The following is a 16,124-nucleotide window of genomic DNA, read 5'->3' as shown; positions in this document are numbered from 1 at the left end:
ACAATAGATGATTAAATGAGATAACACATTAAAAAAAGAAAAAAAAGAAAAACACTGAGAATAGGACCTAGAAATACGGGTGCTTAAAACAAAAAGAGTGAGAGATTTAGGGGAACTGCTTTGTTTACTATATTCAGAAACATTTGAAAGAATACAAATCTTCCCATCATTAATATTTTCCTCTTTTTGGCCAGTAGCATAACTATGGGAAGACGGCTAAGAGGCACATATTCCTTGGGAAGCACAGAGGGAGCTGGGCTCAGCACCAAGTCTCACGTTAGCAGTAGTCAGTCATTCTGGTCACATCCGCTCCCTTCAATTTCAAGTGTTCCTTGTCGATATTTTTCAGGCTAAGACCCTGATATTTCCTTTCCTGAGATTCTATTCAGGGTTTATTACATAGCGCTCCACTTAGAGATGCTCCCTAGATACTACCAGCAGATAAAATCTTCAATGTTTGTTAATTTACTTATTAAGAATGAGTGAACCTGATGGGAAAAATACTTAGAATTTTTACAGTTCACAATTTTTCTTAGCCTGTGCCTTTGTAAGATCTCACTTTCAGGTATTTATACAAAAATAAAGTACCATGACTGTAGACACTATTTTATAAAAAAGAAATTTTTGCTCTTAAAAACTGTGTTATTGTTAAACAATGTGTGATAATAATAAATTGCTATGGATAAAGATACTATGTGATTTATCCACTTCTAATTTAATTTATACATTTATTCAAACTTAAACAAATTTCAAACAATCGGGTGAAATTCTCTCTATGTAAACTGAATATGTCAAGTGCAGGTATGTGTTAAGTTTTACTAGAGTTAAAATTAGTAATTAGTGCTGCAGAGGAAGCTTCCAGAATAATGTAGAGCTCATCTGGAATAAGAAAGAAGTATCTGAAAACTGAGGTGTCGGTATAAGCTGGACAGTTGCCTAGAACTTGCCTGAGCCCTAAGATTGGATAAAAAAGGAAAGAGATAAAAATTTACTCAGCAGAGAACATATGGCAATGTATTCTTAATTATTGTTTTTTAAAAAGAGAGAGGATAAGGCAACCTAGGTAAAAGCCAAGGGTGCAGATTTTCATTTGTATATTCAGAGGTGATAAGAACAATCTGTTTTGCAATTTAACTTTAAATTCCTAATATAAAATTAGAACTTTGGGCATCAGATGTTATTAACAACAGTTTTGAAAGCTTTCTTATGGAGCTGTTAGTATGTTTGTTTTATTTCTTCCATGTAAATCTAATATAACATAGAAATAATTTCATTTGTGCATTAGTGATTAAGTGAGCAAATCCTTTTCTTTTTTGACAGTTTTTTTCCCTAAAATATCCATACCTACAAAAAGTTGCCATGATCTGTGGTTATTACTTAGCAGAGTTTTTCCCCCAAATAAATGTCATAGGGGAGTGACTTTCAATCAGAACATCTCATACATAATGCATAACTTGAGTAATTAATTTTTTCCTTTAGTAATAATGGAACATTACTCAGGAAGGGTCAAGGTGGGGAGGCAGTAAGTAACAGCAAGCTAATTATTGTCCTGCATTAATTCATTTTCTTTTTGTCCACATTAATTGTAGAGTAATGAGCTTGGTCTATGAGCATTTCTAAAGATAAACTTAATAATGTCACAATAATTGTTATGTTAACAATAACAGATAAAATGTCATACATTCTCTATGTTAGGCATAATTCATTCTTTATATGTATTATTTTTATTAATTCCTATGAAAATCTGATTATCCATTTTTAATATCCTTACTGTACAAATTAAGGTACCAAAAGAGAACATTTTAAATAATTCATCAAAGTTTACACAACAAAGAAATGTTAGCAACTGGAAAATAATTAAAAATGTACTTCATAGAGCACTTATTCTCACTAGCATGTAAATGAGATATTATGGAAACATGTGAATACATACAGCAGCTCCACTTCCTTTTCTAGACAAATCATATTACAGATTTGGACCTCTATGTAATCATGGATATGAGTTATTTTACATGTGCAGCCTTATTTGTAGCTGAGATAAATCACTTAGCATTGCAGAATTCAATAGAACATATCATGTTTTAAATATTAAAATGAATAAGCACAAAAGAATGACATGAAAGAGTTTTGTAAACTATTTTCATATGTTCACAAATTTTTAAGGACACTATATGTTTACTTTTTTGTATTTTGCTTCTGATTTAGATAAGAATTGATTTTTGAATTATTTAAAATATATGAAATTCCAAATTGATTTGATATGTTGATGTATACAGGTTATTGAATAGCTGGAACTTGAAAGAAACGTCATGAAAATGTTTTATACTATTCAGTTTTTACACACATTTGCATTGATCTTTCTGATGCCCACCTTGGCCAAATCCCAGACAGTTTGCACAGCTTCTGGTCAGTGTCAAAAACACTTTATATCCGATGTAAGGTTCTCTCTCTCACCCTCTCCCAATTACTCTGCTGCTTCTGGACCTCTGATGTCTGGAGACAGAGGTAAGGGGCACAATAAACATAGCTGGCGCTTCCATAATCCCACAGCTAGATTCCCCTGCAATGCCAGGCATAGAATGCTGGCACTCTATTGTGGGCTAATGCATGGGGTATTTGGAGACATTTTAAGGACTTGAGGTCCTTAGAAAAATAAGGATGTTATTAGCCTGTGTGACATATTCTTGGATGACTGGTTTTAGCTCCCTCTCAGCACCTTCCCTCTGTGCAAAATTTCTGCAGCTACAGTCTCAACCTATGGGAAATTTATGCAGCTTTGCCTTGTCAACAGCTAGGAACTGCATTTTGTCCAGCCCCTGCCCTCTCTCTGTCTGCCATTTCAGACCAGATGGTCAGCCTTCCAGCCTCAGAGCTCTCTAGGAAAAGAAGGCAGCGGCACATTCTAACGGGTACTAAGGATCTGCTTTGTGATTGAAGTGCTAGTCTCAATTCCTCCAGGAAATCACAATTTATCTCATTAGGTAGATGATTGATAGATACATAGATACATAGATGATAGACAGACAGGCAGACATAATTGGAAATATAAAAAGCCACATATTCCTTTCTTCCATTTATTTCTCTATTTTGTCTCCCAGCTTTTAGTGTATTTGATATCCAATGTCTTTTATGCCATATGAAAGAACATGAAGCTACCTTGTAGGTTTCCAGTGGCCTTGCAAGTCTAACAATACATTTGTTACCAAGTTTTGTATTGTAACCAGGAAGCGGAATTCTCATGTATTGCACATGTTTTCATATTCATCGCACTTCATGGGAACTTATTCATATGAGAATTTCTATAGCATTTATCACAGGACCTGTTTTGACTGAACAGTTTAAAGGCATTACATTTTTTTTTTTGCCCCTGGGGATACTACCAATATTTCCAAACTAGTTAAAACGCCAAACTCATATAATGACTAGAACCATTTTGAAAAATCTTAGTGTACCCAAGAACTGCCCAGTGGCGACCTATTTTGAAAAATATATTAATTCCATATTATTATTTAACAAAACCCAATGTGGCTTCTATACATGACCAAGTAAAACAGATTGGAATTCATTGTTACATTAAGGAATATTTATTGGTCCATTTACTATGTGCTATGAACAATTTTAGACAAGAACAAATGAACAAGACAGATGATTCCTTGCCCATTAGGGTTTACATTCTAATAAGTGATAAAGACATAAGAAGTAAAAAAAGTACGTGTATATTGTAATACCAGGTGGCTAAGTGATTTGAATAAAAGCAAGGCAGAGCGAGGGCCACAGTGGAAGACCAGGGCCAGGTAGGCCTTTCTGGGGAGGTCACAGTTGATCACAGACCTAAATGAAGTGAAGGAATGGAAGGAAAAGAGAAATGTTTGGGGACAGACTGTTTCAGGCCTAGAACGTGAGAATGGAAGAGTTAAGAATGCAGAAATGAGCCCGGAGAGAAGAACACCTGGCCTTCGGTGCCTTCTGTGCCAGGTCAGAAAGTTGATTCAGATCACAAACATGCTGTGAAGCTGTGGAGAGCACTCAGTCCTAGAAGGAAAAGGGGGTCTGCATGTTCCAGCCACATCGCATCAACCCTCATAACGCTGCAGTTCTTTACTGGGTCAGGTACTGCTTCTTCATCACAACAATCATGTGAAATAGGGGGACAGGGCCTTATTTTACAGATGACAAACTCAGCTCTGCCAAGAGCAGACAGTTCGACCAACAGAGTTCACACAGTTATTTGAACAAAAGTGCACTAATTCATACTCAGACCTGGTAGGCTCGAGCACGGGTGGGGAGTGAACACCTATGGTCACTGGCAGTTTCTGATCCCTATAAAGGACTTTAAATATTTTCTTGTTTCAACCATTAGTAATTCCAGACTTACACATAAACCTGTGAGTTAACGAAGGATAATATTTAAACACTGCAGGTATTAATGCGAAGCTGTGCTATTTTCATAAATATCTGCAATGATTTAGCCTTTATGAAAATTTACAAAAATGAGATCTTAGTGCCCTGTCTTTAGCTTAGGATACAGCTGTGTTCTTGCAACACTCAGGTTACTACAAAAAGGTCAAGTGTGATTGAAATGTGACCGAGTATAATTTCTAGGAAATTGCAACTTCTGTACAAGAATCAGATAGTATTTTTTGATATAGTTTAAAAGGACACATTTAGACTAGCAAATAGATATGCAACCATGTATGTTCTTTTCCTGTGTACCTATAATTAACAGTCCCATCATCAACTAAACCAGAATTTATTTTAACACATCTGCTTAGTGCCACTGGACTCAAACATGAAACCCCATTGATGCAGATGGTCATTTTTTAAAGTGTTCATTCAAATTGATAAGTTGTTCCTAAGGCTTTCCCCCATGACAGAACCTACTAGATCCTCAGAAAACCCTATTTCTGTTTTTCTCATCTATCTTCCATGGATTGATTTATCTGTTGTTTATCGTACTTTCCAATTCTTCAACCAAGATTATGTAACACTATCTTTTAAATACAGGGAGTAATCCTTTATGGAATAGTTCCTGAAAATATCCCCAAGTCTAGCCTTTCAATTTTTATGTCAGTATGATAGAAATAGAAATGTTCTCTCAACTCATACATTTCTATTTTACTAGCAAGTTTTTCTCTTTTAACATTTTGTTTTGTTTAGTATTCACACTCTGCCCTAAGTAAGTGATGCTATGAATGCATAAAGATTTTCTGTGGCTTATGACTTCTCATCTACTTTTAATATCCTCCTAAATTGTTGTATTTCCAGTCTTGGACTTTTGTAAGGTGATGATACCTATGTTGCTGACATAATCCTATCTGAATTGATATTGATGGAAAACCTCTCTTCTATTACATGGTGTGGTGTTTATGTTTCCAAGTACAGAGGAAAACAATACTGTAGCTATTCAAATCCACTATCTTTAGCTAAAAAGTATTCAAAATATTTTATCTAAATATATATGGTCAATTTGGTTCAGCTCATTTTCACATGCTGCTAATAAGAAATGAACATATGAAACAATTTTGAGGACACTGTATTCACCATTTTCTTTCTGTTCAACCTATGAATTTTGAATTCCATCTTGATTTGGATAGAATAATAAGGATCGTTCTTAAAATGCTGATTAAAATTAAAGGGTTTTATTATCTTATTATCTGATGTTATCATAAACCTTGTTATCTGGATGTTACCATGGATTTTGTCATGTCCAGCAGCTTAGCATACTTACTTCATAATGGTACAATAAAAGTAACCATTGCACCTAATTTTATATCCCATAATAAAAAAATGACACTGAAGAATCAGTTCTGGTCTAAGCTCTTAATAAAAAGGAAATGCTGAGAATTTTATCATGTTTTATGCTATGCTTGGTAAGAATCAGTTAGGGTGATCCTAATATTTTGGATGAATATTAATTCAACTTTGAATCAAATACTTCTTCCATTTATTGCTATAATTTTTAGTGGAAATAAAAATTTACTTAAAATTTTTCATGCTTTCCACAATTATCATAAAGTTTAAATTTAATGTTGAGTAAACCTTGACATGTATTTTGTTATTGCAGTGTGACATGGTAAAGATGTATTTTGGTTACATAAAAAAATGACATAAAAATCTTCCAGACATATTTTCATACTTCCTTTTTTATACAAATCTGTAATATCAAAGACAATACAAATCTATACTGTATATATCAAAGACAATACAGATCTATACTGTCTCTCTGATTAATTAACATAGACCAAGAATCTGTTTAAATTTGAAATCAGTTTTCAAGTATGGTCTTGACAATGATTTTAAAATATCAAACTACTGTGAATCATAGAATCTCAGTCAGAAACTTGCTTATTCATAAAAAAGAAACAGGTTTTGAAAAATTTATATAATCACCCAGATTCTACTAGGTGTTCATCTCCATATAGCATCAGGAACTTAAAACACATAAACATTTTACTCTCACTTTGTAAGACTTAAAAAAAAAATGGATAAATGAAATAATATTAAAGTGATTTAGTTCAGGGCCTTTCTCACATTAAACATTCAAAAATTTTGGGACTTTGTATTGGATTGTAGTGAAAAAAAATGCTAGAGGAATATTTCGGTTACATGCCAGAGTTGGCCTGCAGAGAGCTGGTGGTTAGCATCACACCACATCTGTATTTGGGGACAACATGTGGGTAGCTTGAAATAACCAAGGGGTATTTACGCCCAGGAAATCCGAAGACGCTACAACTTTCCTCCCCTACACTGAGAGCTGGAGTAAACAACTCTTAACTAAGAGACTACCAGTTTGCCCAAACACATATTAGCATTTTTAAAATTTAAAAAAGCCCTAATTATTTGACCGCATAGCAGAACCAAACATGCATGCTAATCTTTTAAAGCGAGGTCCCAACTCGTTAAGGTAATCATAATTTTCATCCTGATCAGAGACTGCTGATCCTAAGGAGCTCAGAGATCCAGCTAATGACCCTGTTCCCTCAAAAGCGTAGGTCTGGAGGGAGTCAAAAGGAGGGGCACAAGGATCAGTATTAGCTTCTTCAAGCTTTTCTAGAATGAATTTCCGGAATATGGCACTATCTGGGCCGACCTGCAAGGATTGCCTGTATAGGCTCCTGATCTCTGCGGTAGCAGTTTTCCGTGTCTTCCGTTCCCGCATGATGGTGCTGCTCCTCAGCTCCGCAATATCAAAAGCCTCTGTATCTTCTTCTCCGCCCCCTTCATCGTCATATCTGAATATATTCTCTCGGAAATCTTCACCTTTCTCTGGAAAGAGAGTCTGCTTTCTTCGCTGTTTCAGACCTAAGATCAAAAAAACAAACCCTGACAAAGAAAGCATATGAGAACATTAACATAATATAATAAATATAATGTCAATATATGTTAATATAAGTTTATACTCATCAATATTACATATTATTTATAATAAACTTTACAATCCTTGCTTTTGTTAAAAGCTCAAGACATGAGTTTAGATTTTATGATTATAAGACAAAAGAAAACAAACAGTTGACCCTTGAACAATGCAGGGGTTGATAACATCATTCCCTGCACAGTGGAATATCCTTGTGTAACTTTGGAATCCCCAAAACTCAACTACAGTATTTGCTGTTGAAAATTTACTAAAGGGTCATGCAGAATGACATAAGGCAGTATAACAGTATTTCTGGCTGATGATTTAGAGCAGAAAAACATCATAAAAATAAGAGTGAAGTGTTTGTGATGATAATTTAAAATTGTATTTTTTATATATTGAAAACAGAAAAAGGAAAATAGCATAAGGGAACATTTTTCAATCTATATGCATTTGTCAATTTTAGTAACCAGTAATCCATGTTAAGAGAAGTTAAGCACAACAGAGCAGTTTGAAATTCCCCACTGAGGCTAATTCTATGGCATAATTATTTTCTACATTAATATTCATTGACTACAAAGTATATGTCACCAGATAATTGGTTTAGAACCTGTGCTCAGTGATACCACATTAATTTCAGAAAGCCCAAACTATGATTTTTTAAAATCATAACACCGGTATGCCCACAATCAATATTTATTACATAAGATAATTTTAATATCACATAAAAACAGAATAATTTCAAAGCACCCTTTTTTCTATTTTTAGAGAAAATTGTGCGTGTGTGTGTGCATATCAAGAATAGCCAACCCTTTCATAGCCTTTAAACAATTCAGAATTTTACCTATAGGAACTGAAACAAACATGAAGTGATGTTATTAATATCATCATAAAGAGAACTACATTAGGCAATACTTTATATAAATCTTACCTTTTAAAAAATTGAAATAGTGTTCTTGAAATAAGGTCATTGAGTTTGAATCCAGGTACTGTGAAACTCAGCTAGATATGTGGTTGATATAGAAAGGGAGCTAATAAATAATTTTTTCAATCTATGAATTGGAGAGAGTATTCATGACATGTGCAAAGAAAACCACTGACTAATTGGTTGACCTATACTTCCCACCATCTAAATCTTACTCATGCCCTGACTGTGAGGCTGTCCTTGGTTTACTCATGGGGTTTTTGGACTTGGTTTAGGTCTGTTCCTATGAGTAAATCAGTACCTGTCACCCTTCAAACCCTACACCGTTTTTACTACACTTGATTCTGATACCCAGCTATGTAGCTCTATATTCGGTTTTAGGATCAAAGACCATTAAAAATTATCTTAAAAGCTGAGGCTGGGTAGGAAAGAATGGTAATTTGGATGGTAAAGAGGAATGCATGATTTTTTGAAGCTCTGAGAAATAATAGAAGAGTGAGGGCAAAGCAATTACAGAACCAGTGGCTGATATAATTGTTCTCAACACTCAGTAAAGGGGTGTTGACTTTTGACATGAAGTTATAAGGGAAGCAAGAGAGGGTTTAGATTATATATACTGGTATGTTAAAGAAAGAGAAAAGGTTACGTAAAATGAATTATTTGCAGTCTTGGAAGCCTGACTAAAACATTTTGGGGTTCATTTGCCTCATTTGTAAAGTGAATATATCATCTGCTTCTGAAAACAACAACAAACAAACAATCAAACAGGAGCCTGGGTGGCTGAGTCGGTTAAGTGTCCGACTCCTGATTTCTGCTCAGGTCGTGATCTCAGAGTGGTGAGATCCAGCCCCGCAGGGTCACTCTCATTTTTCATTTACTCCACTGGTTTAAGAATTGCAAGATATTCAGAAGAGCACACACACACACACACACACACACACACACACACACACACACTCCCATACCATACTGTGATAATAGAATTAACTATTTTTTTATATTTATCACATTATTTCCAGGAAATGAAGATGGGTTCAGTCCAGCACTACTTACCACATATTATCATGATGCTTATCAAAATAGCAAGTATGACTTCTGTTCTGAATCCCATGGCAAGTGTAAGGTCCTTATTCCTGCAGGTGTGTGTACTGCCATAGTCATCACAGTCACAGATGTGTATGGTAAGGGTGTTTGTACTTGTAAGTGATGGGATTCCATTGTCAGCAATTAGGACAGATATGTAAAAGACAGGCTCTTCTTCAAGGCTAAAACCAGTTCTATTGGTCAAAATTACAGCTGTGTTATCTAAAACAAAAATCGATGTGCATAATTTTTCAATAATATAAAAGAAGTTCATACCAGCTACATGCACTAGAGCAATAGTATAGATATAAGTTTAAATAATAAAGAAGAAATTTCTGATAAAAAGTCAAAAGATCCACTCCGAAAGTCATTATTGATTTGGCTTTGGCTTAACCCTAATTACATAATTAGATGAATTACATGAATCCGTTCCAAAAATGTCTTTGATAAAGATAGAAAAGGTTAACTGTGGAACATAGAAAAGAGCTTTTTAAACAGATGTCAATATTTTATAGAGGCTGCTGATAATTAAATTTATGATGACAGTATGAGTTTCATTTGGGTTATTTACTCATGACAGTGCTTTTTCTAAAAGAAACTCATTCTTTTCACAAAAACTATAAATACACAAGATTTTCAAAGTCATCTACCAATATCAGAGCAAGTGGTCTCAAATCATGTATTTATTAATGAGACAGAAGGATTAGTTTTATTTGGTAGGAAAAATTCTATTGGGATGTTTCATTTTACTTTGACATTATTAACCCATTTTCTATTTAAAATTCAGATAACAGCTAAACTTCAGTAGCACTGATCACTCTTCTAGACAGAACATTTAAAACATTAACAAAGATGAACAATATATACTTCGACACTTTTGAAGTTGTTTTCCCCTGAATCCCAAAATATTCTAAGTAACCTTTTCCGGTGCAATTTCTTGTGTCTGAGTCCTATATTTCTCCTCTCTTTTTTTTATTGCCATTCCCCAAAATATTTTCTGTAGTAATCAAAACTTAGAATACACAAACAGTAAAATGCAAATAAATGAAGTGTTTGAAAATGTGTGCCTGCTAACCACTTATCCCAAATCATCATTTAAAACGAATTCTCCATCATGCTTTGGAACCGATAAAACTTATGATTTTATTTACTAGGCAGACTGAAAAGGTAAGAGAGTTTACATTTTTCAATTCATATTTTATCGGATTATTCTTAATCACAAACATTAAACCAAATTAATTATTTTCTTTGTTTTAATATACTTATTTTACCCCAGTGACTTATACTAATATAAACAAATCTTAGCTCTAATTTATTTCTTCTATTGATATTTGCATTTTTATCCTAAGTTTAGTTAAGTTTCCTTCACTGGGAAATTTGACAAGGAGAAAAGGGAGAGAACATGCCTGCATTTATGCTCCCACAAAAGATCTTCCATAGATCAAAGCCTAAAATCAGGTGTAAGGAAGGACATCTGCAGGTGTTTGGCTATGGATGCTTGAGTAATAAATCCTATGGTGTTTCTTATCTTTAAGATATAAAGTAAAATTAAAATAGATTCATATTATGACAAGAAAATCTTTTACTGAAGTGAAAGAAAAAAGAACAGAGTGGTTTTATGCAAAGTCAATCCACTTCTGTATGGAAGGAGAAGATATTCTGTCTCTCCAGACAAAATCCTTTGGCACACTGTGTCCTTAGATTGATATAATCATTTCATTTTGAAGGAAAGAGAATAATTTTAAACCAATTTTATATATTTATAGCTTCTAATTAATGACTCCAAATATCTGCGAATCAATCAAGCTAACATGACTGTAAGTATATATCATTTTCTTTCCCATAGATTGAAGTTTAAATTTTACAAGGACATGAAAGGAACCACTGTGTCAGTACAGCCATTATATTTGCAGGGTCATTCAGGTTTTACAAGGTCTTATAGACACTGGTGACTTGGTAAAGTGTTTCTCATTTAAAGAAATCCAGTGAGAAATGGGGCTAGTATTTTCAGAACTTGACTTTGGGTTTCGTTTACCATTTTCACTGCCAGTCTCTGTTCTATTTCTCAACATTACCATATTGCAAGAACCTTATAAAAAGCAACATTATAAATCCCCTTAAAATCAAGCACACTTCTCAAAGAAAGGATCAAAAGCCATCATGAGTGAATAGCATTACCTTCATTATCTATGATTATGAAACTTGAGTTCTTTGTGTCTTCCACAGGTAGATTAAAGTAAAAATGGTGATCTTCTATGGATTCATCTCTATCCACTGCACTGATGGTCTGAATTACCTAGGGAAAATAGAAACAGGTTGCTTGGTTTTTGATTCAGGAATATAATTAATGTTATCAAGATTATTATCATTATTAGTATTAGCTTTTATCAAAATTGCTTTACCAAAATTTGTGTATATTGCAAGGGTAACTCAATTTGGGGAGAATGTTAAAATATTTTCTCAGGTTAAAAATAAGTTGACATTCCCCTTTCAAAAGAGTGTTTTGATATTACATAATCAATTCTTGTTGGGGGCTGAAATGATGTCTATCAGTTAAGTTCGTTAGAAATTCTCAAAATACTGCTGCTCTAAATTAAGATTTCCTCCCATCCTCTAGGCCTGATTTCCCTGATTTCCCCCTTTCTTCCTTTTTTTCCTTCTCCCTTCCTTATCTGAATGGCAGCCATTAGGATTTGTTGAAGTTATATATTCTCTGCTCATTTGGGAGCATAGCTGTGGTAAACTTATTGTCTTACTAAAGTATTAGCTAAACTAATGAGTTTTCAAATTGATTTGCGGAAATAACGCATTTAAAGCTTAGGGGAAATGTATATGATTTCCTTTGACCCATAAAGATTATAACAAAAGTGTTCCACATCAAATAAATTCCTATTTCAGATCATAAAAAAGTGAAGTCATGCAGTTATGAACACATCAGTTCACATTTAATTCTTTTCTTTCAAGACATGAATGTGTCAGTCAAGTGGTTCATTATTGCCAAAAAGGAGATACACTGTCAAGATCATATAGTGAGATTGTGATTAATTCTGGAAATTAAATTGATTACAGAAGTTATTGTTTTGAATTTTCTAGAATTAAAGTGCTTTTAACAATGTGTCAAACAAGAATATCTTTAGTTGCAAGATGACAGACCCAAATTTTATAATGTTATACTTCAAGGAATAGATATCTCTCCACATGCAGTCTTATAAAACCAATGTAATTTGTACGTTATTTCTCTACATCGATTTCTCTCTTTTTTTTTTTTAAAGGTTTCATTTATTTGACAGAGAGAGACACAGTGAGAGAGGGAACACAAGCAGGGGGAGTGGGAGAGGGAGAAGCAGGCTTCCCGCTGAACAGGGAGCCCAATGCGGGGCTCGATCCCAGGACCCCGGGATCATGACCTGAGCCGAAGGCAGACGCTTAACGACTGAGCCACCCAGGCACCCCCATCGATTTATCTTTTTCCTTATAACACATTCCTAGTCAAATCATATTCATATAGGGTTAATTAAATAATCTAATAAAACATTTTCATTCAATCCATGCCTACAATAATAAATGTACATTATATTAGGGTAATGCTTTTATTTTGGATTATCATAAGAGCCAGGGTGAAGGGTGGGGGGACTTGAAACTCTGATATTTTGAATCCTGGTGTTGCCAGTTACTAGTTTATTTTTTTAACATTTTATTTATTTATTTGACAGAGAGAGTTGAGAGAGCACAAGTAGGGGGAACTGTGGAGGGAAAGGGAGAAGCAGGCTCCCTGCTGGGCAGGGAGCCCAATGCAGGACTCCATCCCGGGACCCCAGGATCATGACCAGAGCTGAAGGCAGTTGCCTAACTGATTGAGCCACCCAGGTGTCCCACTAGATTTATTCTTAAAAAAATTTGAGATACTAATACTTCAGTTTCAGGAATGATTTTTAGAATTATATGTCATAGCTTTCAGAGTGCTTGTCATACAGTCAGTACATGTTTATAAGGTGTTTTCTTCATGAAAACGTGGAATTGTTGGGATTTGCATAGACAAGATGGTATCCTGAATACTGTGTGTAATCTCATATATATATTTGTTTAATTAAGGTTGATAACAAACTGTAAAAACTCATGTTTACCTTATTGACACATGCAGTCTTGATTTTTAGACAAAAAATAATAATCTCACTACCTGACTTTCTGTATTAAATACATGCATCAGACTAAAGGTTGAAAATGTTTTCCTTTTGTGTATGGAGGCTTAAGAACACCGGTGAGATTTTGACTTTGTATATATTTTTAAATAATTTTAATTAATTGAATAACTCTCTACATATGTACAGGTAAACTGAATATGCATAGGTTTCAATACCCTGGCCCCTTTTTAACGTATATCCTTTCACTTCCACTTGCTTTATAAATTTAACTTTGATATGCTTTATGAGTTTTACCACTTTGCAAAATAGGAAGCCACTGACATAATAGAATCAGTTACATAACAGGTACAATTAATTCTTTTGAATTAACCCTGAATGTGTACACTATTCTTGAGAACAAATTTCTGGAAAAGAGCCAACATTAATGAGCACAAAAGTCTTGACTAGGAATGCTCATTTTCCTTTTCATATGACAATGGAAATGTTTTTATTTTAATCTTCAAATAAAATTCTAAGAAAAAATCTTGTTGCATTGATTAGATTTCTAAACTAGTTCCTTACATCTACTTATCTGCGGCCCATCACTGTCATACACATTGATGAGAGGAGTGAAGACAAATCAAAAGCAAAGAGTAGACAGAGTAGACAAACATGGATGGTTATATTATGACAAATTCTGAGAGCTCAAATTTTAAATTCCCCTTTGTTCTCGGTAGAATTTTGTCCAATTTTTTTCTGAACCAATACATGTGATTTTCCATTTATAGCACTTTAAAATCTATAATGGAAATATATTGTGACAGCCTAGAAAATCTAAAAATAACCACTTCTACATATTATCATAGCCAATCTTCACAATTATCCTATGCAATAAAACCCATTATTGTCCCTATTTTATATTTACTTAGATTTACTTAGATTAAGGTTCAAGTCACCTACGTATCTTAGGTAAGTAAAATGGCTGGGTCAGAATTTGAATGCAAGCTGAGGCTACCGGTATGAAATGAGTAGTACATGTGGCCCCAGAGCATAATTTCTTCAGATTTATTGAGAAAAATAAAATTGATAAATGTTTAAAATGTACATCATAATGATTTGAAACACATATACGGTGTGAAAAGATTCTCTCCATGTAATTAATTACCATATCTATCACCTTGCATATTTATCATTTTTAAAGTTAAAAGTTCTACTTTCTTAGCAAATTTATACAAAGAGTATTAGCTATAGTCACCAAGTTATACATTAGATCCTTAGACTTTATTCATCTTATAACTGAAAGTTATATTCTTTTACCAACCTTTCCCCATATCCCCCACCTCAAGCCCCTGGCAACCACTTTCTATTCCTCCCAGGCACATTGTTCAAGCCTTAGTCCTGTTCTTGTTCATAAAGTTTGCATACAAAAAAATACCATAATGGATATGGTATGCAAGAAGCAAACAAAACCAAGTCTCGTAAAAGACAGAGACATACAGAGAAATAAATAATATAATTGTCATAGAAGAGATATACACCAAAATAATGGTTGGGAAAAAAAAGAAGAAAAGAATCTGACTATAACATTTAGGAAAAAGAAATGATTTTCCAAAGTGGAATTGAGCAAATGAGCTAATACTTGAGTAAAAAATATGAATTAATGGGGAAAGTATGATCCAGATAAAAGAATACCATGTGAAAACCAAGAATGCAGAGAGATCATATATTATTATGTAGAAATAAATGAAATTTTCATTTTTTAAGTCAGAGAGATAAACAGCAGTTTCATAAGTTTCAACTTAATCATTTTATGGAACTACAAACAGTATTTGACTTTAAAGATAATCATGGGAAAATCATTTCATGTCTATCAATTACTTTGCACTGACTTCTTTTTCTAAAAAAAAGAGGCACACATGGGCCAGCTTACTAAAATGTCATTCTTAGATTATTATGTTGATTAAAAAAATCACTACAACATTCATTTTCACACAAAATATAGGTCTGACCTTTACTAAACCATGCAATTTGGGGCACCTGGGTGGCTCAGTCGGTTAAGCGGCTGCCTTTGGCTCAGGTCATGATCCTGGAGTCCCGGGAATGGAGTCTCGCATCAGGGTCCCTGCTCAGCAGGGAGCCTGTTTCTCCCTCTGACTCTTCCACCCTGTCATGCTCAATATCTCTCTCTCTCTCAAATAAATAAATAATAATAATAAAATCTTTTAAAAAAACATACAATTTCTTTGATAGCTAGGCAAAGAAGCAAGTATCATATGTGGATTTGGAGTAAACAGGTAATACATTTTTTTAATCCTAATATAATAGATGGATTTATTTTTTATTTTTTTAATTATTTTTTTATTATTATGTTATGTTAATCACCATTCATCACATCATTAGTTTTTTTATGTTATGTTAATCACCATTCATCACATCATTAGTTTTTGATGTAGTGTTCCATGATTCATTGTTTGCGTATATCACCCAGTGCTCCATGCAGAACGTGCCCTCCTTAATACCCATCACCAGGCTAACCCATCCCCCCACCCTGCTCCCCTCTAGAACCCATGGTTTGTTTTACAGAGTCCATTGTCTCTCATGGTTCATCTCCACCTCTGACTTCCCGTCCTTCATTCTTCCC

The 16,124-nt window shown here is 34.0% G+C and overlaps 1 protein-coding gene across 1 annotated transcript in view; it reads right to left on the bottom strand.

Moving 5' to 3' along the window:
* Positions 1–1,544: 1,544 nt before the first annotated feature.
* Positions 1,545–16,124, bottom strand: part of CDH19 (cadherin 19) — a 104,659-nt gene continuing 90,079 nt past the window's right edge. The window contains exons 10-12 of the mRNA XM_025886740.2: positions 11,541–11,658; positions 9,333–9,584; positions 1,545–7,323 (exon numbers count right to left, since the gene is read on the bottom strand). Of these exons, the coding sequence (XP_025742525.1) occupies positions 6,833–7,323; positions 9,333–9,584; positions 11,541–11,658 (861 nt within the window). The 3' untranslated portion in view covers positions 1,545–6,832. The remainder of the gene's footprint in view (positions 7,324–9,332; positions 9,585–11,540; positions 11,659–16,124) is intronic.

The sequence above is a fragment of the Callorhinus ursinus genome, unplaced genomic scaffold, assembly GCF_003265705.2.
Source record: "Callorhinus ursinus isolate GAN/ISIS: 27379988/994484 unplaced genomic scaffold, GSC_fseal_2.0 scaffold11, whole genome shotgun sequence".
Lineage (NCBI taxonomy): Eukaryota > Metazoa > Chordata > Mammalia > Carnivora > Otariidae > Callorhinus > Callorhinus ursinus.
Note: the sequence above shows the minus strand (reverse complement) of the source record. Positions and strands in the feature narration are given on the sequence as shown.